At 36.7% G+C, this 23,155-nt stretch overlaps 1 protein-coding gene across 5 annotated transcripts in view; it reads left to right on the top strand.

Moving 5' to 3' along the window:
• The window catches only part of SREK1 (splicing regulatory glutamic acid and lysine rich protein 1), a 44,702-nt gene extending 30,519 nt beyond the window's left edge, over positions 1 to 14,183 (top strand). For 4 of the 5 annotated variants that reach the window (XM_032336092.1, XM_032336094.1, XM_032336095.1 and 1 more), the window contains 3 exons: positions 3,895 to 3,990; positions 10,709 to 10,853; positions 12,005 to 14,183. In XM_032336092.1, coding sequence (XP_032191983.1) covers positions 3,895 to 3,990; positions 10,709 to 10,853; positions 12,005 to 12,154 — 391 coding nt within the window. In that variant the 3' untranslated portion in view covers positions 12,155 to 14,183. The remainder of the gene's footprint in view (positions 1 to 3,894; positions 3,991 to 10,708; positions 10,854 to 12,004) is intronic. The other variant, XM_032336093.1, reaches the window with a different exon arrangement.
• Positions 14,184 to 23,155: the final 8,972 nt, after the last annotated feature.

The raw sequence follows: 23,155 nt of genomic DNA, 5'->3' as shown, positions 1-23,155 counted from the left end.
AAATGAGAATCTGAATTTTAACCAAGGGGAAGAGGTTATTCTACATAAGTGAAAACAGTACAATAATACCAGAACGTTGCCCTTTAATTGCAGAATAAACATTTCTCTAATAGAGCACTTGCCACAGTATTAGAATCTGTGAGGTGGAAGAGATGATAATTGGGCAATTCGAAAAGTTTTAACTATCCTTTGTAATCCCTGGTATAAAACAGTGACTGCTGCTGCTTATTTTCTTGGAGGATGAGATGGCAAGGACAAGGTTGCCTTTTTTCTTTCCCCTGCCCTTCTTTTTAACCTCTTGGTAAATTTTCATATTCAGAATGCTTATTAAAATTTCATTTGTTTTTACTGCTCTGTTTTGTTGAGTGCATGACTTTTAAATTTTTGTTTTCCTTGATCTGTCAATGTTAAGATTTTCCTTTTTTCTTAGGACTGTTCCGTCTATTAATAAGTACACTGCCACCAGGTGGCAGCACGTTGCCATAGTAACAGCTGCAAAAAGAAGACCTAGACCTTCCTTGATTCAAGATTATCTAAACCTATATCCATTATTCCACATGATATAGTAACTGAGTAAATGGGAGTTTTTAATTTTTTTAAAAGTAGATCTTAAAAATACTAAACAAAACACCTATTTTAGCAAGTTTTTATGACTTTTAAACTTGGTTTTTCATAAAAGGTGATTGGAGATGAATGCGTATTTCCCGTTTTTCTAACTTTGTGTTCTAGTAGCTTGTTCTTAATATACCAGTCTTTGGTTAGGTAATACAAGATAATTGCAGGCGTTTGTTGAATGCTTTACCAAGTGTCAGATTTTGTTTTGGCACAATTTTTCATGACTGGCCTTAATTGCCATAGTAAGTCTGTGAGAAGACTATTAGTATCATGGTTTCCAAGTGTGATAATACCACGGCTTAGGGGAGGTATTCCATCTGCTCTGCACTTCCATATTAGAAATATGGTAGTTCTTTTTCTTCTTTTTAAGAGATTTTGTTTGAGAATTCGCTAATCAGAACTTGGTACCTGCTTTAAGAAACTACTGTAGAAGCATAAAATTGAAAGTAATAGTGTTTGTAAACAGACCACTGTTGTATTTCAGCACATTGAACCAGAAACTGAAGAATTAACTTAGCTTCTTTGCTGTGGACCTCAGTCAAGCCTTGCAACTATTCTTTTGCTGCACAGTGATTTTATTGATTGTCTGTCACACCTTCTTTTGTGTTTATGTGATCATTTAAGTATTGCCCTTCATAACAGAAAACAATGTTTTGGTTCCTTTTAATTTCAGTTGAATTTACTTTTTAGATGACTTTGAAATGTTTAGTTTTGTAGGGGGCCATTTTAAGTTACTTGACATTTAAGGAAGTTGAGATGTTTACATACATTCCTAAATATATTAACTAACCTCTGGGGCCTGGAAAAGAAAGGCTAACTAACACTAGTTTCTAAAGGTTCAGAAGTTTGGTATGTTTTGTGCTTTCATAAGAGCTTGGTGAAGAGTTATAATTTGTCATCTTTTAGCATTTTCCTGTTTTTTATGTGCTCTGATTTGTTTAGTAAACAGGAAACATTTTCATGGCTCAGAAAAATAGGGTATGTGGCATTTTATTTTCAACATTGTCCTCTAATCTACATTTTAATTTTTTTTAAATTTTTAAAAAATTTTTTCAAAAGATTTTTTATTTATTTGTTTGACAGAGAGAGAGAGAGATCATAAGTAGGCAGAGAGTCAGGCAGAGAGAGAGAGAGAAGCAGGCTCCCCGCTGAGCAAAGAGCCCGATGCGGGGCTCCATCCCAGGACACTGAGATCATGACCTGAGCCGAAGGCAGCGGCTTAATCCACTGAGCCACCCAGGTGCCCCTAACCTACATTTTTAAATTTTGATACTTCTACAACTTTCATAGTATTTTAAGTAACAAGCAATAAAGCTAGTGAGGAGAAAGAAAATATTGACACTGAGTATGTGCAGGACACCGTGTGTGGTACTTACAGGTATCATCCTAAATCCTCATAACAGCACTATCAAGCTTAGTTATTAACCCGATTTTCCAGTTGGAAAAACTGAAACTCAGGTTAAGTAATATGGCCCTAGTCATGCAACTGGTAAGTGGTAGAACTAAAATTTAAATCTAAGTGTAACCAACTACAGTTCCTTTTACTACCCCTGACTGCCTCTTGCTCACCTAATTGGTGTTCTGGATTGCTGTCTGTCCAGACTTAGCTCTCATTATCATCAGCTGTTAGTTACTAGATGTCTATCTGTACACAGTGCTTCCTGAACAAAGTTAAACAGTCAAAACTGGTCACAGTGGAACTATTTTGAGGGTAAACAAAGTCTAAGATACATTGATATTCTCATACTATGAAATAAGTATTTGTGGTACTTATACTGAGCTGTTACAGAATGTCACAGACTGAATGGAATGTCTTTCCCTAATTTACACATTAGTCAGGAAGTATAATTTTGGGGTGTTTTGGGATAAAATTGGGTAATGGAGGAGAGATCTTGAGGTAAAATTGGAATTGATGGTATTTTCAAAGTTCTTGGCTATTATAGGCAAAATGCTTCTTTAGCTTAGAATTTTATTTATTTATTTATTTATTTGACAAGAGATATCACAAGTAGGCAGGGAGGCAGGTGGGGGTCAGGGGAAGCAGGCTCCCCACAGAGCAGGTAGCTTGATGTGGGGCTCGATCCCAGGATCCCAGGATCATGACCTGAGCCGAGGCATAGGCTTAACCCAGTGAGCCACCCAGGCACCCCTAGCATAGAATATTCTTACTGAGGGTGGTGTGGAGAACTTGGATTCTAGGGGTTTTGGTTCTTTCACCTATATGGCCACTAATTATTAGAGCTCCTTGAGAGGTGATTGGACACATTAATCATAGTAAGTATGTCCTCCTACCTCATCCCTGAATTATGGACATCTTGGAATTAATTGTTTCTCAGTTGACCACACTTATAAATAAAGTTATTTGGTAACATGTTAAACAAAATAGTTTTTAATAATATAAACATTGTTAATTCAGTGGTTATTTTTTATTTCATATTTAAGCCACCCCAGGTTTTAACTATTTTACTTCTGTCTAAGCAACTTGTTCATTCGGTTTAAATGAATAGAGCAATAAAATGGTAGGAAGTTGGAGGATAAAACAATTTCTCTGTAAAACAGATTCATGTAAATTATTTTTTAGAGACATTCTAAATGCTTGAATTTGGGAAGTTCACATTTTGGAAGCCAACTTAATCTTTCTATAAAATAATCCACAGTGGGGAAGCAAGGAGTTAGATGCAGGACAAAGGATCTGGATAAGCAGAACATATTTTAGATCCTGGAGAAGAACATACTTAACTTGAGAGAATCTGAAATATCCATTGATATTTTTTTTCATTCAGGAAATTAGTGTTCAAATAAACCAGATGAAAAGGAGTCTTCTCCCTTTTCTGTTATGAAATCTTAGAACATATTTTCATGTCTATAAAATTTATGGTTCAAAATTTGACTTGCAGTAATATTAGATAATAGAACATGTTCTTGGGGGCCTGGGTGGCTCAGCCGTTAGGCATCTGCCTTCAGCTCAGGTCATGATCTCAGGGTCCTGGGATTGAGCCCTGCATCAGACTCCCTGCCTGGCAGGAATCCTGCTTCTCCCTCTCCCACTCATCCTGCTTGTTTTCCCTCTCTTATTGTGTTTCTCTCTGTCAAATCAATCAATCAATCAATCTTAAAAAAAAAAAAAAAAAGACATGTTCTTTAAAGGACATGAGTTTAAACTGGTCTTTGAAGACTACTGTTAACTAGAGAGTCTTAAGGACCCTTTTGTTTTTGTGTATTTGAATTGCGCTTTATTAAAATTGCTGCATTTTTAAATTATATATTTTTTATTTTCAGGGAAAGGCGTAGGAGGAGGAGCAGGAGTTCTTCCAGATCACCAAGAACATCAAAAACTATAAAAAGGAAATCTTCTAGATCTCCGTCTCCTAGGAGGTAGGTTGAAAGTGTGTACTAAATCCAAGGATGCGGGCGCGTGGGTGGCTCAGTGGGTTAAGGCCTCTGCCTTTGGCTCAGGTCATGATCCCAGGGTGCTGGGATCTAGCCCCGCATTGGGCTCTCTGCTCAGTGGGGAGCCTGCTTCCTCCTTTCTCTCTGTCTGCCTCTATGCCTACTTGTGATCGCTCTGTCTGTCAAATAAATAAATAAAATCTTAACAACAACAAAACCTAAATCCAAGGATGGAGCAGGGGAAGAAAATTTTTCTTCTTGATCTATTTTTGAAATTTTTATTTTGAATGAGTAGTATGTTACACATTTGCATGTTCAGAAATCCCAACACTATAAAAAGTAATACATCAGTTCACCTATGCACTACTCTGTGTCCATAAGTAGTGACTTCATTTTTTGGATTGTATATTCTTCTGGTTTTGTGTAGAGATCTATAACATTGAAATTTATAGTTTCTTTTCATATTTCTTATCCAGAAGGTAGCACAAAAAAACACTTGTGCCCTTGCTTTTTGTCAGTCAACAGACTGGAGACCTTTATGTATTCATCAGCGAGTGCTGCTTTACTCTTTTTTAGAACTGCATGGACTTCATTGTGTGGCAGTACTTTGGTTTATTTAACCAGCCTGCAGTAGTATGGGTTTGCTTAATTTTCCTGTATTATAAATTACTGTACTGTACTATAGTGAATACCTTTGGACTTAACTTCATTGTGTGCAGGTTATGTGGGAAAATTCCAAAAGTGGTGTTGTGTCACAGCTTGTGTGTGTTTATAATTTGGACAGGTGTTTCTTTATTGCCCTCCATATAGATTGGCAGCAGTTTGCATGTCAGCTGGCTATGTATGAGAGTGTTTTCTCTCAGCTGCACTGTATTATGTTACTATAGTTGTGGGTTTTTGACTGTGTGATAGATGAGAAATTGTATCAGTATATAATCAGTAATTTTAGTTGCATTTCTCTGAATAGTGAAGGTGACCTTCTCGTCATATATTTGAAGGCCATATATATTTCCTTTTCTGTGAATTGTTGGTATACTTTGGCCATTTTTTGGTGGGGTCTGCTTTTTGTTTTTAGAATTTCCTTATATCCAGGGGCTCTTTTTATATTAGAGTGATTTTTTTTTTTAAGTATTGTTTTTATTTTTGTTTGTGTTTTAGTTTTTAACAAGCTCTACCCCCAGCATGGTGCTTGAACTCAAAACCCTGAGATCGAGAAGTTGCATGCTCTTCTGAGCCAGCCAGGCCCCCCCCCCCATTAGGGAGATTAGTGATTTGATATGAGGTATCATTCCTACTTTGTCATTTCTTTTCAGAAAATATTATAAGACTTGATTTTAAAAAGGATTTTGATTTTTTTATAATTACCCAAGTTTTTTCTTTTCTTTCTCTCTTTCTTTTCTTTTCTTTTTCTTTCTTTCTTTTTTTTCTTTAAAGTAGAGTGTAAAACCAGTGTGGAGCCTCAGACTCAAAACCCTAAGATTGAGGGTCACATGTTCTACTGACTGAGCCAGTCAGGTGCCCCTCAGATTTTTTCTTTTATGACTTCTGGATTTTGAGTCACATCAGATTAGGTCTTTTCTATTCTAAGATTATAATCAAATGCCTTCCATTGTTTCTTCTTATAATTTTATGGTTTTACTTACTGTATTAAAATCTTTGATCCATTAGGAGGAGGTCATCCTTATGTATAATACGGCATGTGGGTCCAATTTTATTTTTCCATATGCTTTTCTTTTGATCAGTATCATTTATTAAAAACTCAGTTTTTCTAACTTTGATTTGTTATATTGCCTTTTCAGGTATTAAATATTTCTTTCTGTAAATGGGTCTGTTTCTCGGTCCCTGGGTTGGTTTGACTTATTATCATGTACCAATGCTCCAGGCTTTTAATTACTCAAATTGTGTAGTATTTTTTAAACATTTAGTCAGCCTGATCCTCCCCCACACTTCGACTGCTGTTTTTTGAGCATTTTTGACAATTCTTACCTGTGTTGTTTTTTTTTTTTTCCCATTTGAAAATAAGAGTCAGTTGTTTAGGTTCTAGAAATAAAATCTTGAATAAAATATAGAAATAAAATATAGAAATAAAGTTAACTTAGGGGACGTTGATAAATTCATTTTTTTAATAAATGAAGCTTTGTGATGGTCAGTCTTTCTATACCGACTCTTTTTCACTTTCTTAAACCATCCATAGCATTATTTTAAGAATGTTTCAGTGTGGGTACCTGGGTGGCTCAGTGGGTTAAGCCTCTGCCTCTGGCTCAGGTCATAATCTTGGGGTCCTGGGATTGAGTCCCACATCGGGCTCTCTGCTTAGCAGGGAGCCTGCTTCCCTGTCTCTCTCCGCCTGCCTCTCTGCCTACTTGTGATATCTCTTTCTTTCTCTCTCTGTAAAATACATAAATAAATCTTAAAAAAAAAAAAAAAAGAATGTTTCAGTGTTTGTTTTGTATAGATTTTATGCAATTTCTGAGTTTATTCCTAGTTCTTTTTTTGTTGTTGCCCTTGTTAATGTAGTCTTTTCTTTCGTTATGTCCTCTCATTGCTGGTTGGCTTTGTGCTGTAAAGGAAGGTTATTGCATTCTCTGTATTTATTTTTCATTTCACTACCTTAATGAATGGGCATAGTTTTTCGGTTGGTTTTCCCTGGTTTTATAGGTACAGAAAAGAGAAATTTATAAAAACCTTTGTCAGCATGTAGAGAAGAGCATGTTTCTCAGTAGGGGTCTTATGTTTATTTGCGTTGTTTCAGGGTGAAGATAATGGACGGCATTACTGTAGTTGTGGGCCACATATGTATTTTTAATACTTTGCTCATGAAAGAACTTTTCAGTTAGGAACTCAAATTAGATAAAAAGTTGTGTTCACAAAGTTACTTTTTGCCTGTTTGTTGTGCGTTGCTCCCCATTCACCTTCTGTGAGTAATCGATTGTTTTTATCCTTCCTGTGTTTCTTTTTGTAAAATTAAGCAGATGCATTGGTTAGAATAACTCCTTCCTTCACGAAAGATAGCATACATTATGTATATACTGTGTGTGTGTGTGTGTGTGTGTGTGTGAGAGAGAGAGAGAGAGAGAGAGAGACACTACCTAGCCCCAACTACACCTTGGGTTTATTTATATATAGACTTAAAAGATTTTATTTATTTATTTGGCAGAGAGCACACAAGCGGGGGAGAGACAGGGAGAGGGAGAAGCAGGCTCCCTGTGGAGTAGGGTGCCTCTTGGAGGACTCGATCCCAAGACCCTGGGAGCATGATGGGAGCTGAAGGCAGATGCTTAACCGACTGAGCCACCTAGGCGCTCCTTAGGTGTTTCTTTTGTTGTTGTTTTTTTGAATTGAGAAGTAATCCACATGTCATAAAATTCACTTTAAATATGCAACTCACTGGTTTTTAATGAGGTTCATAGTATCGTCAACCATCACTGCTACTTAATTCCAGAATATTTTTTTCACTTGAAACCTGTACCCATAAGCACTTAATCCCTACTAGCTCCTGGGAGTCCCTAGTCTAACTTACTCTGTGGATTTGCCTGTGCTGGACATTGGTATATGGACTCATGCAGTATGCGTAGTGTTCTGTATTTGTATTACATTAAATGTAATGTTTTCAAGGTTCGTGTTAGAGCATGTATTGATATCTTATTCCTTGTGTGAATAATACTCCGTTGAATGGATGAAACCATGTTTTACTTATCCATTCATTAATTAATGAACTTAGTATTTTTCCATTTTCTAACTATTATGTATAATGCTTCCATGAACATTCATTCACAAGTTTTTGTGTAGGCACTTGTTTTCCTTTCTCTGGAGCACGGGCCTAGGGATTGGTAAGTGCTGAGTCTTAGAGTACACTCTTTTTTTTTTTTTTTTTTAAATCAGTATGCAGAGCAGCGAATCAATTTATTTACTTATTTACTTACTTTTTAAATTTGTAAGTAATCTTAGGGTGGCACTAGTCACCTGCTGTACGAAGTGAACCAGCCAGGTGTCCCTCTCCTTATCTTTTTAGGAACTGCCAGACTGTTTTCCCGAGTGCCTATGTCATTCGACCTTCCCACCAGCATTGTGCTAGCACTCCCAGTTTCTCTGCATTCTCACCAACACTTGTTATTGTCTGCCTCTGATTATAGCCATTCTGCTGAGTGCATAATGGTATCTTGTACCATCTTGTAGTTTTGGTTTGCGTTTTTCTAATGAATAGTGATGTCAAGCATCTTTTTTTTTTTTAAGATTTTATTTATATATTTACTTGACAGAGATCACAGGTAGGCAGAGAGGCAGGCAGAGAGAGGGGGAAGCAGGCTCCCCCCGTGCTGAGCAGAGAGCCTGATGTGGGTCATGATCCTGGGATCATGACCTGAGCTGAAGGCAGAGGCTTTAACTCACTGAGCAACCCAGGTGCCCCTGTTGAGCATCTTTCTGTGTGCTTTATTGATCATTTTATATATCTTAGGGGACATGTCTTTTCAAGTTTTCTGCCCATTTCCAAATTGGGTATTTGTATTTTGTTAAGTTGTGAGAGTTCTCTAAATTCTTTATATTAATCTCGTACCAGAGACATGATTTGCAAATATTCTCTCCTGTTTTGTGGGTTGCTTTCTCATTTTCCTGATACTATTCTTTGGTTCACAAAAGCTCTTAATTTTGATGTAGTCAGATTTGTCTATTTTTTCCTTTCAATGCCTGTGCTTTTGGCGTCCTATCCAGGAAATCATTGGTAAATGCAGGGTCATGAAGATCTTCTCCTGTGTTTTCTTCTAAGAATTTTATAGTCTTAGCATACACATTTAGGTCTTCAATCTATTTTGAGTTAACTTTTTAATATAGTATAAGATAATGGTCCAACTTTATTCTTGTACATGTGGGTATCCAGTTTTCCTGATGTCATTTGTTGAAAAGAGTGTCCTTTCCCCATTGAATGGGTCTTAGCATCCTTGTCAGAAATCATTTGAACCATTTATGTGGGAGTTTATTTCTGGGTCTTCTGGTCTATTCCAGTGGTTTATTTTCTGTCCTTATATAGTACTGTACTGTTTTGATTACTGTACCTTGTAAGTAAGTTGGGAATGCTGTGCCTTCAACCTTTATTCTTTTTAAGATTGTTTTTGCGTTTGATGTCCTTAAAGATTCTGTATGCATTTTAGGGTGGGTTTTTGTATTTCTGCAACAACAGCAATGGGATTTTGATAGAGGTTGCATTCAGTCTCTAGGTGGCTTTGGATACTGTTGCCATTTTAATAATATTTAAGTTTTTCAATCCATAAACTTGAATGTCTTTCTATTTATTTGTCCTCATCTTTTTCAGCAAATTTTTTGACTCCTTGGTTAAATTTACTCCTAAGACTTTTATTCAGTTTGATGTGATTGTTCCCTTGATATTTAAAAATTCTGTAGAAAGATGCACACATATGTTGTAAATATGTCATTTTTCTTTTGAATATGGTAATGTATTTTTTTTCCTTGCGAAGGTTTATGTAGGCAAATTTATCAGTCTTTTATTGTACCTGAATTTAGTTGTCGTTAAAAAAAATCTTACAGGAATTTTGCTTTGAAAAGGTGGGTAAATTTTCTTCTAGCATTTGTATTTTATTTTAAAAATTTAGGTTTCTCATCCATTTGGACCTATTTATATATTGTGGAATGAGATACGAGATATTGATTGAGTTTTATCACTTACCAAATAATAATCCAGTTGTAAGACCCATCTTTTCCTCGATGATTTGGAGATGCCACCTTTCTTATACTAAATATTTATATGTACTTAGTTCTGCTTGCCCAGTGTCTTTATTTGTTTTCTTGGTCTTTGTCTTTATTTTTGAATTATTCATTAATAAGAGAAAAAAGCTTAAAATTCCACGTTAAGGCCAACTTGTTAAAAGTAGAAAGTCTTGGGGCGCCTGGGTGACTCAGTGGGTTAAAGCCTCTGCCTCCAACTCCGGTCATGATTCCAGGGTCCTGGGATCGAGCCCTGCACTGGGCTCTCTGCTTAGTGGGGAGCCTGCTTCCTCCTCTCTGCCTGCCTGCCTCTCAGCCTACTTGTGATCTCTCTCTGTCAAATAAATAAATAAAATCTTTAAAAAAAAATAAAAAGGTAGAAAGTCTTATGTTTCCGATTGGAAATACGATGTTTTGTTCTCTAATTCTAAGGGTATATTGTTTTTATCATTGGAACTTGTTCTTGTAGTCTTCCCTTAACTTTTGATCTTGAATTGGTACGACTTGTTTATAATGGTGAATGACAATGACAGTAGCACTGTTATTTTGAAATTCCAAGTTTTGCTGGTATTCAGTCATTCAGTCCTCCCTGGGAGATGCCTTTAATTCTTTGTCCTTTTCATTCCTTTCTGCTTACTCATTTTTTGCTTTGAAAAGGTGGGTAAAAAACTTGTGTATTTGGTTTTATTTTAATCTCATTACAGTTGATAAATAAATCTTAAACAAATAAATTGAAAATACGAAATTGTGGTTTATGTGAACACATGGTGGCCTCTGCAAAAAGACTTGGGCATCTTTAAAAAATTAATTTGTGATACGGAATGGAGTAGGTGGGGCTATAGGACTGTTTATGTTACTTGGTCAGACCAGATTACTGATGGGCTTACATATAGTGCATTAGTGTTAGAGAAGACTGTTTTGTCAATGACATAGTAGGTCTTTAATCTCTTAGAAGTTAACTGGCATATTATCACTATTCTTATAGCAGAAATAAGAAGGATAAAAAGAGAGAAAAAGAAAGGGACCATATTAGTGAAAGAAGAGAGAGAGAACGATCAAGCTCTACAAGAAAAAGCTCTAATGACCGAGATGGAAAGGAAAAGTTGGAGAAGAACAATACTTCACTTAAAGTAAGTAGCAGGCATTCATTATTTAGGCTTTGAATAATTAATAATTGAGATTTTTTTTTTTTTTTTTTTTACATAGGACTAGGTGTAGACCAAAACCTTTTTGAGGGCTGTGGTATTTTGTATGTTTTTGGTATCTTTTAATATTTATTCAATTGGTAACTTTTTTAAGCTGGATTTTTGAAGGGATGAGGTAAGAGCTAACTGAAACTCATATGCTTTCCTTACTTTAGGGAGTCCTAGAATGGCATACAATAAGACTGTTTGTACATAACATGTATTATATGTGGAACAATATATGATAAGGTATTTGATTTTATACAAAGATTTCTGGTTGAGGGTATTTTCCTCAAAAAATATATATATTCTTGAAATAGATTTGTTTCAGCAAATCTGACAAAAGTTCTGTCATCATTGGTTTTGTAATGTACACTGAAATTAGTAGATTTACTGGATTAGAATAATTAATGGAAAACCAAATTCCACCAAGTAAGGGTATTTTTTGGGATAAATATTTACTTATGAATTACATTAATTGCTTTGTTATTTCAGTAAGTGTATTTGTATTTGGAAATCAATTATGAGTTTTGGAGCTTTCATCTTACAATTTTATTTACTCATTGGTAGGGGTTTATCATCATTGTCAGTAACGTTGATAATGCCTCTTGAGCATTTCTGTATGTCTGATGTCAGAGATTGTTCCGTATGTTCTCATTTAATTCTCCTTTGAGCTGAGGGCAGAATTGCACTGTTCTTGAGCAGTCTTTGCTAGGACAAATAGTGATTTCTTTTTCTACATCCTCTAAATTTTTCTTCTTGGGCATCCAGATTACAGATCTATCCTGGCATCTTTGGGAACTGTTCAACTCTTTCAGCAGATCTCTTCCATTTTTTCAATTCAGTAATGTTTACTGAACACTTCCTAGACTTTCTTCTAGACTATTTTATTCTAATTTAATTTACAGTTTCCATATTTTATGAGAAGTATGGAGGACACACTGATACATGTTTGCATATCTTATTTATATGATAAGGTAATGACAGAAAATACCTACTTTTACTAAGTTCACAGAAATACATATGTTATCCATAACCAGATGTAACAGGAAATTCTTGAGAAAAATGTTAAATGTGTGGCTTCATACTTACTTTAGGAGAAGGAACACAATAAAGAACCAGAAGCAAGCGTGGGCAAAGAAGTAGATGACAAGGATGCACCAAGGACCGAGGAAAACAAAGTACAGCAAAATGGAAATTGTCAGCCAAATGAAGAAAACCTCTCTACCAAAACAGAAGCAGTATAGGACTGACAAATGCACCTCTAAACACACGCTGGAATAAAATCCAAAGCTTTTAAATCTCTCAACAAGATGTTAAACAGTGAAGAAATCCAGTTGAGCATAAAGATACAAACTAACAGCTTTTCTAGTTGTTAGGTGACTGTGTGGCCATCTTGTTCCGGAGTAAGAAAATAAAGCATGGACATCGTGAAAATAACAGGTGTTACCCAGACTCCTCATCTTCTAGAATCTGTGCATTTCCATGGTGGCTGACACACTCGTTATGTGGTTTGTTAGTGTTTGCCAAGAACCATTAAAAATAAATGGGACATCAAAATCAAATTTGTACTATCCTTAAAGACTGGAGATAAGCATTGGAGGCTCTTTTTAAAAATGGTAGTTGCTGAATTTTGTATTGTTTTACTTTTTTTTTTTTAAATTTCAATATATACAGATTTGATGATGTGCTTGAAATCGGTGGAAATATATATACATCCTTGTAAGTGCAGAGTATGTAAGAAGTTTTAACATTTACTTCACAGGATTTACGGTGATTGTGTTAAATTCTCACTATTGTGTTTTCTTTTGCTCACTGTTTAGGACAACAGGTTTTTTTTTTTTGTTAAAATAGTTTTACAGACTAAAGTTGCTTAAATAAGTGGATTAACAAACAACTGACAATGCATGCTCCTGTTCTCTCTCAAAAGGAAGAGCACCCGTGTTGAATACTAATAATAGTGCATTAGTATTCAGTGTTTAGAATCATTGGGTCTCCCCACAGAGTAAACATTTCTTTTTGAACTTTCTTGACATTTCCAAGCTTATTACAAATAATACTGCAGTGTGTTGTCAGCTGTAGGTGGCAAAGGTGCCATTATAAAAAGAAAACTGGGTTTTCAAAATGGGCTATGGGAGCACAAGCTGAAGCTTTAGTGCCTTCTACAATGTGGTATGCTGTTTTCTAGAATTTTATATGTGCTAGTCATTCTCAGTTCATATGGAACATAGATGGATATTCTACTCACTCCCATAGAGAAGGGTGCAAGTGGTATGTCAGAAGAGCTTCTTATGTAGTTCACCTAACATGAGGGAAGTCCTGTTTTCAAGAATGACTTTAGAGCTTAAAACAACAATGCAGTTTTGGGACCATCAGTTTTATACTGTGATAATTGAAAATGAAGCACGTTCATTCTTTACTTAAATCAGAGCAAACACTTTTGTTGTCTCCATTGGATGGCCTTAATTATTACCTCTTAATCATCTTCTCATAAGTGATGTGCAGAAATTCTATGTAAAAGAGAACACATGAGGTTATTTGTTTTAAGGATATGTTTACTTGAGTTTAAAATATAGGTCATTCGTTACTCTTAGGCTCACTTTCTGCAGGAAGTATGCAAGTAGGAAAACAACATTGCTAATATTTTCCCCCAAAGCCATAACTCATAGTTTCAGATATCTTTTCATTATTGTTTTGTTCTCCTAAAAGTTACACCTTTTAATTAGCATGTTATTTAAAAAATCAAGTATCAATTATTTTAATGCAACCTAATACAATCAAATTACTCCGTTGCCTTACCTCATGGGAAGAGTTACTTATAGATTTAAGAAGCTGAGTAGCACATCAGTTACTTGGTTTCAACTTGAGTTTTCTTTTAATGTTAATACTATTGAAACTTAAGTATTTGGTAGAGAATGGAAAGAATTGCCCTTATTGCAATGAAGCCTGGTTTGATTATGAAGCTGCTTAATTACTCTTCATGTGTTCAGAATAACTGTGTTTTTTTTTCCTTTTTGTCACTGTGTACATTAAAATTTTTGAAAATGCTTTACTATGTAAAGTATAGATGGTCATTTTAATCATTCAGCCACATACGGTTGGCTGGTAAACAGCTTATTCTGATACAAGAATGCTTGGGTGCATATGGAAAGATTGCGAAGGAGTGGGTGTCTTGCACCAACAGCTGTCTTATTTATAATATGTAAGTAGAATAGAGCAAATGTTTGAATCTTTGTTATTTTTAGTACCATTTCTCTAATAAAGCTAAGTATTTTAGAGGAAAGTACTTGTTTATGCATTTCAAAATAGCATCTTAGTTTATCATGTTTATCTTGTTTTAGTTGGCACAGTGATTATTTCGACTTGGAGAATGAATGTGTGGTGTCTATAAAATCATCATTTAAAGTTTGAGCTATTTCTTGTACTCTGGAGTCTTAATGTTCCCTGTATTGACAGTTGACAAACTTAATTTGGTTCTTGCTGCTAATTATTTTTCCTGTTGGTGATATTCAGCTTTAAAATGATGATGATGCTTTTGGAAGACTCCGATTTGTTAAAGTTGGACATGAATAGGAATACAAGAGATCCAGAGAAAGTGAAAAAATGTTCTTAAATGGGCTTATGGAAGCAAAGCTTTCTAGGGCCTGGAGGTATTGGAGTGAGTGTGAGTGTGCATGTGTGTGTGTGTGTGAGAGAGAGAGAGAGAGAGAGAAAGAGAGACTTTTTTGTTTTTGTTCACTTATAGGAGCCAGGTAGGTTTCCATTTATTTGATATTTTCCTACAAGGCATTTTGTTTTTACTTTAAGGCTATTCTTTTTTTAATCCAGGTAGATGTTGTCAGGAAAACTTGAGGTAAGGCCAAGAAGACAGGCGTTTTATACTTGATCCGTTCTATAATTATCTCTTTAAGCCTGATTAAACAGAGAGTAGATTCTTTTCCTGAATTGTGTTGCTATTCATCATTTTAGACAAAGTCTGTTGATCCTCTTGTTCTTTCTTTTCAGCAGTGAGATGAATTATTTATATTAAGATGGGCCTTCATAATAAGCTGGCTATTTTCATACATGAAAACAAGTATAAATCCACAACTTCTGCAGTTGTCTCATTATTCTCCATCTAATCCAATTAATTTATAATTGCAAACACTAATCAGCTTGTGATTTTGTTCAGAATTCTTATATTCAGGAGGTTCTATATATACTGTGTTGATCTTCAGAAATGTCTGAGGTTTAAATTTTGAAATGCTCAAAAATAAGAACTCATATTTAGAATCCTTTCTTTTTTGTGAAGAAAATAACTTCATTTGTGATATTAGTTATTTCTAAGACCTCATTCATTCCTATATATATGTTGCTGTCTTTATCTTAAAACTTAAAAAAAAAAAGCCCTTAATCCAAGTCAACTCTGAAGATATTAATTTAAAGGATTATAATATGTAGTGACAGGCTTTTAAACATTTAAAAATCTATTAGAAATAATATGATTTGATTAAAAATTTTTTTTTTTAGTAGTTGAATTAACTATTAAAATGAGTCCTTTTGGAGGGATGCATTGAGTAACTTAACATTTCAGTGAATCACTATATTTTCACTAAAACATACTATCTGGTTTTAACTGAGTGGGTTATGAAGTTGTCATTTCCACATGTTCTTTATGTTTGAGATTTTAAAAAATTTTTTATTTTACTACTTACATACGTAGTATTCTTTAGTATTTAGTGTTTATTTAGTGTAATGTTCATTTAAAATTGTTTATTTTCAGATTTCAAAAGTTAGTGCTCTTAAAAGGGCTAAATTATATATCTGGAAGCAGTAGTCCAGTATAATGTAATAAAGTCTTTTAAAATAAAGTTGACTTCCCTACTTATTTTTGGGTTTGTGGATGTATTTGTTTTTCTTAAATCTTCTATTGGTGATTCTGCCTGAAGATTGATAACATTATTTAAAAAATAAAAGCTGGAGCTATTAATGACTTTTGGTCCCTATTCAGGTTGGTAGTAAGTAATAACTAGATTTCTTTCCATTCTATTTTAAGGTATTTTTATAGTTCCTAGCAACTAATTATAACTATTAGTTTATATTTAATATAATGTTTCTTAATATATTATTTTTAAAAGCAGTATTTTAGTTCATTGACTTTTTTTTTTAAATTTACTTTGTATCTGGCTAACATTTTAATTTTGAAAATTACCAACCTTTGGGAAACTTCAGATATTTTATTGCTAAGACTTATTTTCCTGGGATTAGAATGGAATAATATAGTTTTCTCCACTCCTGATGCACTTTTATTTGCTAGATAGATAATTAATTGACTATATGTGCAAGCCAAATTTATGAAAATCACACTGAAGGAATTAGAGTTGGAGGGATGGAATTCCACCAATCTGAGCTTGTGTGGCAACAATCAACAGAACTCCCCGATTTCCACTGAAGAGAACATTTGGGTGTATTATGTAGTTGTGTAAGTAGTTCAGTTTCATAGTTAACTATTACTCTCCTGAATCTTAACAGTAGTGTTCTTTACATGATGCTATGGATTATTAGGGGAAGAGTTTAAAATGTAAACAAAGATGCTGCATTAGGTGGTGTATATTTATGTGAGTAGGACTACTTCCAAGTGGTACTAGTAAAGATTTATCAAATGATGCTGCTATTGTGTTGCTATATTTTTAATAAAAAAATCTTCAAATCTTGCCACTGTTGAGTAGTAATTTCATGTGTTTCTGAGACATTTACATATTTACGGCTTTTAAAAAAATAACTGAAAAGTGGTAGTAAGCTTTTCCAGGATTTTGTCATGTCTTTGATTTGGGTTTAAAAGGGTCATGCTGGCCTAATAGGTTCAGTGGGAAAGTGTTGACTTCCTCCTCTTTAGTTTTCTGAAGGACTGGGTATCATATTGTCATTACTTCTTCCATAGTGTTAGGTAGAATTTACTAATAAAGCCAACCTGAGTCTAGAATTTCCTTCTTATATTACAAATCAATATTAAAAGTAGATTTAGGGTTATTCATGTTACTTACTCTTTCAAGTAAGCTTTGGTGTTGTGCGTCTTCAAAGGAATTTGCTGTCAAATCTATTGGCAGAAATTGGAAGTTCCCTTGTATTTTTTTTTTAAATATTTTATTTATTTATTTGACAGAGATCACGAGTAGGCAGAGAGGCAGGCAGAGAGAGAGGAGGAAACAGGCTCCCTGCTGAGCAGAGAGCCCAATGCGGGGCTCAATCCCAGGACCCTGGGAACATGACCTGAGCCGAAGCATAGGCTTAACCCACTGAACCACCCAGGCGTCCCGGAAGTTCCCTTGTATTTTAATAAAGTAAGCTACGTGGTGATATGGTGATACTCTCTTTCAGTCCTAATGACAACATGCCTTTTAAAAAAATCAGTTTTATATATTTTTATAAAATAGAAATATATAATTTTACATATAATTATATAATTTATATAATATTATTAACAATTAATATTATGTTTAAATATACTGCAGAGGAATAAGGAAATGCCTACACACACACATTATTTTAGAGCTTGAAAAGATTTGGGAAATGATTTAGTTCTTCCCTTCTAGCTCTTTAATGGATGATGATCCCAAAACTCAGAGGACGTGAGTAGCCCCATGTTCACCAGGGGTAAGCAATGAGTCTGGACAGGGTTTGAATGACCTAATACTTGACGATCAGTAATTTCCTACCCAATATTTAATAACCATTTTAAATTAAAATTTGAATAGTTTTTTTTCCCCCTCCAAAATGCTGCTTACATTAAAACCCATCTCAAAAATTCAGATAAAAAGGTAAGTTTTCTGATTCAATGCGTACAGGACTGCCAAGCATCACTGTTTGTAGTATTTGGAAAGATACAATTATCCTTTCCGTGGAATCATGGCTTCTGGCAGTAATAATTCCATTACTGTTGATGAACCAACTGAGACTTCAGAGTTAATGCAATTTGTGTTCAGAGATGTCCTCAAAGGCCGATGTAACTTCATTATCAGTACCTGACTTTTAAAAAGTACTACAGCTATTAAACAATGAGAACATCTTCGAACCTCACTGTAATAAGATTTTCTGTTCTTTCAGGCCAGGTGGCAAAAGTTTAATGAGCAATTTAATTGCTTGAAGAATTAAATATGTCTTATTTTCTGCTTCAGGGGCTGGGGTAACATTGGTTTGGATGAGATATTAGAGTTTGGGTGAGAGTTTTTACCTTTGGGGAAGAAAACCCACGTTAGAAATCATCTCCGGGTTCTCCAAATCTTATATTGGGCCTAACTTCACTTCTGACTAATTACTCTTCGTAAAATCCACAAAACTTAGAGCTACATTTTACTTTAGAAATTACTATCCTCTCCTCACTTGACTCAAGTGAGAGACGACCACCACAAACCTGGGTGGCTTAAAGCAACAAAAGTTCAGCCTCTCAGAGTTCCAGTTCTGAGGCTGGAAGTCCAAGATCAAGGTGTTGGCAGCACCATGCCGTTTCTCTAGGCTTCAGGGGATAATCTGTCCCAGGCTTGCCATGTACTTCCTGGAGCTGCTGGCAGTCCTTGGCTCCCTTGGCTGATGCATACACCACTCCAGTCACTATTCTGTTGTCACCTGGCATTCTCCCTCTCTGTGTCCCCAGTTTCCTCTTATAAGGACACTAATCATATTGGATTAAGATGAGGTCCAGTAGGACCTCATCTTAACTGGTTATATCTGCAGCAGTCCTATTTGTGACTAAGGTCATGCCCACAGGTTCCAGGGATCAGGAAATGAACATACCTTTCTGGGGGATGCAATTCTACCCATTATAGCATGCAATCTTACTACTATGGATACAGAAACACTACAGATAGTCCTTAATTCCTCTCCTTTCCTGTGGAGCTCTTTGAGTTAGGTGAAAGTGGGGTGCAGGGAATTATCATTTATGTCAATCATTCCTGTCCCCGCAAAGCTTTTAGTCTAATGGAAAAACCGATGATAAGTCATGGATAGGTATTCATTAGAGAAAAATAAGTATGTACAGGACCCAGTTTACATAGTGCGATCAGGGGAGGCCTCTCTGAGGATCTACATTTAAACTGAGACAGCTATGGGAAAGGTATGGAGAAAAACATTACAGGTGGAGGCAGCAGCAAATACTCCAGCTCCAAGGTGGGAAAGAGCTCAGATCTCCAGGTATGGAAGGAACCAAGATGGAGAGATAAGGGAGGATGAGATCAAAGACATAGGTAGGCTCCTTAACTTGATGGGCAATGAGTGGCTCTTGAAGTTTTTGATCGTGACACTGCAGCTGAGAAATAAGAATACACAGATGCATATCTATATAACTGGACGGTAAAAGAGAGGAGAGTAGGTAGTAGATTTGTAGTTACAATTTGTAGGTGGGTCTCAGGATGCTAATGTACCTTGTGTGGGAGGGTGAAGGAATTCAGAGCAATGCTCGTTGTTGAGAGGAGTCCCCTCAAAAGTAGTACCCGTAAGCAAAATGGTGAAGAACGAGGAAGGAAAAGGATTTTGCTGGAAAGGGATGGACTGTAAATAAACAGTTCAGTGTTTGACATATTCCATTTCAGACCCCAAGAAGTCATGGATGTGTTGCCTAGTGGATACATCTCCGAAGCTCAGGGATGAGATCTGGGCTGACAATATAAATTTGAAAGTTGATGACTATATATAGAAAGAATTTTTTTTTAAAGATTTTTTATTTTTATTTATTTGACAGAGACATCACAAGTAGGCAGAGAGGCAGGCAGAGAGAGAGAGGGGAGGAAGCAGGCTCCCTGCTGAGCAGAGAGCCCAATGCAGGACTCGATCCCAGGACTCTGAGATTAAGACCTGAGCCGAAGGCAGCAGCTTAACCCACTGAGCCACCCAGGCGACCTCTATATAGAAAGAATTTAAAGCCATGAGAAGAAGATGAGATTTGAGGAAAGAGAGTAGAGAAGGAGAGTGTTTGGGCACAAGACTTAAGAAACTGAGAACAAATCGTGCTATTACCCCGTGTGTTAGTTACCATTATTTTGTGCCTGACAGAGTGCACAGCACAAATGCTCCAGGGCATCGCAAGCCAAGGCTTGGAATGCCAGCCAGAGCACCCTGTGAGTCCTAGGCCCGATTTGTCCCCCTGTGTGACTGCAGCAAGGAGTTTAATCTCTGTGCTCTGTTCCCACATTTGCAGAGTGGTAACAGGACTACCTATTTCACAGGACTTCAGTCCATACATGTTGATTTCCTGTCCCTTTCCTCCTGGGCATGTGTTTCAGGGCCGAGATGGTGGGGAGGAGAAAGGGCAAAAGAAGAAAGACGCTCTAGAGCAACTTGAACGTACTTAGTACTTTGTTTAACACCAAGCCAACAAGTATCACATTATGCAAGTATTTAATAGCATGAGGGCTTCCTCTTCTGTCACAGAATCATGGGCTCCTTACTCCTCTGCTGGGTAAATTGGGAGACCCTGATCTGTTACCTCCTGGGTGAGTCTCATTCTCTCTGTGGTGCATGCTGGCTGGGATTCTCTTTAGTGATACTTATTTCTCATTTAGGAGAGCTCCTGAATGCAAGTCAATTTCTTCATCTGGGACCCAATGGAAGGAAGACATCACAGGCAATTTTGACTTTCCTGCACTTTTGCTTTATTTGCTTCAAGTACCTAAGGGAGCCATGTGATTATTGCTTATGTATTTAAAAGCCACTGGTAACAAAAGAGATCATGGATACTGTTCCTATTTGGCAAGTCTCCTCTGAGTTCACACAAGAGATTGAAGATTGTGCTGTAGCTAGTCCTTGCTCTACAGGTATTTAACAAAACTCCAGACCTACTGAGTCAGGATGGTGGCTGTAGTTGGGATGGAAGAGGTGGGAATATAATTTTAACATACTTCTCTGGTTATTCTTATGCAGATTAGAATTTGAGAACCTTTTCTATGTGTTGAGGAGAAAGTTGTTATCCATATTAGATCCCTAAACCAATAATTTCTTGCATCACCTAATATCACAGATGAAGCTGACCTACAGAGGACATTCTCCGTGAAGCACATCTTACTTAGGAAGTGGGTGGCCTCTGCTCTTACAACTCTGAGTCTTTCAACCATGAGTTCCCAACGTTTCTTGAGCCATGACAAATTGGGCACAAATTAAATCTCAGGGCACAGTAAAATATAGACATAAAATACAGTAATAACAAGTCACATTTTGACCTAAAAAACAAAGCTTATTTAAGGAAGTTGGTTTTTTTTTTTTTTTTTCACAAAACAGTGTTTTGAAATATGAATCACTTGTTAGGGTTTGGAGTGGGTGCATATGTGCACGCGTGCATGTGTGTAGACAGGCAATCCTGCCTCCATTTGAGATCCACAGATGTGGCCCTGCAGGCTCCCTGCCCCTACTCAGAGTTGTCCTCTGCAGCTCCAGTGATTTAACATGCTGCGGGTTCACACCAGGAAGGGCTGCCCTTCAAAGAGCAGTCATCATAGACTTGACAATTTTCTGGCAGATACAAGGAAGGTGTCTTGAGGAAGGAGTACAATTTTCGTGATCGCGCAAAGGCTCTGTATGAGTCGGCAGGGGTGCTGCCTGTGGATCTCAGGAGCAAGTTTCCTTCCAGGATAACCTTAGTTTCGGTGTAAGTACATACTTCAGTATCGGGATTTGGGCTGCTCTTGGGAGGTGGACTTGGGTTAAATCTCTACTCTGTATCCTATACCTTCTTTGTGACTTCTGTGAATTTCAGACTTTTTTTTTCCTGACCTTCTTAACTGTCTTCTCCATCCAAGTGTGCTGTCTTAGTTTGACCCCATACGAGTGCCTTCATGAGCCTTGTTCTTTTTTTTTTTTTTTAAATATTTTATTTATGTATTTGACAGACAGAGATCACAAGTAGGCAGAGAGACAGGCAGAGAGAGAGGAGGAAGCAGGCTCCCTGCTGAGCAGAGAGCCCGATGTGGGGCTTGATCCCAGGACCCTGAGATCATGACCTGAGCCGAAGGCAGAAGCTTTAACACACTGAGCCACCCAGGTGCCCCCATGAGCCTTGTTCTTGTCCCCATTTTGTATCAGAAAGTCCAGTGACACTCCCATGATTTTGTGAATTCAGGAATGCTCCTGGAGTTCTAAGATGTTTCACTTCCACACTGGCACTGTTACTATTTAGTACAACACTGTTTTTTCCACCTCTGGTTCCACCTGTTCCCAAAGAAGCATGGTCCCAATATTTAACCTTCCTTGGGTTGCAGTCTTTAGAAGAATACTCTCCCCCACAAGTATACTATTATTGGTCCAACCTTGCCTACTCTACCTTGAAATTCTGGGGGAATTGAAATATTTTAAAAATAAATATGTGTTTTTAAATTGTGTTTTAAATACTTCATTTTGAACAGGAAATTCAGTCTGTTTCAAAATTCAAAGGCCACAAAAGGATACAGTTTCCTTCCTCAGAGATCGTTTAATTTGTTTCTTGTGTTTCTTTCCAGAGATACTTTCTCTCTCTCTCTTTATCCTTCCTTCCTTCCTTCCAAGATTTATTTATTTATTTGAGAGAGAGAGAGAGTGGAGGAGGTACAGAGGGGTAGAGGGAGAGATAATCTTAAGCCGACTGAGCACAGAGCCCAATGTGGGGCTTGATCTCATGACCCCGAGATCAGACCTGATCTGAAACCAAGGGTCAGATGCCCAACTGATTTTGCCACCTGGCAGCCCCAGAGATATTTTATTTTTATGTAAGCAAATGAGTTTCTTTTCTTCCATTTTTACACAGTTAGTAGCTTACCATACACACAGCTCTGGACTTTTGCTTTTCTCACTTAATATTAGAATGAAATTTTTCTCTACCTCATTTCTGTCATGCCCTGGTGGGGAAGGAGTGTTCCTTGTTTACAGAAAGCATCCAAGCTGCTCGGGTGGACAGCAGGTATCACTGAACGAGCAAGGCTGTGCCCTTGTGTGCAGGCATTGTGAAATTCTAGAGGACTCGGTTGATTTTTCAGAAAGTCTGAAGGAGAAGGTGGATACTGGCTGGGGTCTGAAGGCAGTCAGGGAGAGAGCGTGCCTTTCCTTACCTTCTTCGCTTCCTCTGATGATAGAGGCTAGCTGAAAGGAAGACTCCGAATCTTCCCCAGGAGCTGGCAAGCCATTTTCTTCTCAGGAGATTCAGATTCAGGCAGGCACCTTCTGGTGAGGAGTTCTGGGTTGGGGCACTTCAGATATTTCAGGATTTCAAATTCTTCATTCCTGGGTTTGAAAAAATAAAGGCCGTTTGTGAG

Source organism: Mustela erminea, chromosome 3 (assembly GCF_009829155.1).
Source record: "Mustela erminea isolate mMusErm1 chromosome 3, mMusErm1.Pri, whole genome shotgun sequence".
Taxonomy (NCBI): Eukaryota; Metazoa; Chordata; class Mammalia; order Carnivora; family Mustelidae; genus Mustela; species Mustela erminea.
The sequence above is the reverse complement of the archived record's forward strand: the minus strand, read 5'-3'. Positions and strand labels throughout refer to the sequence as shown.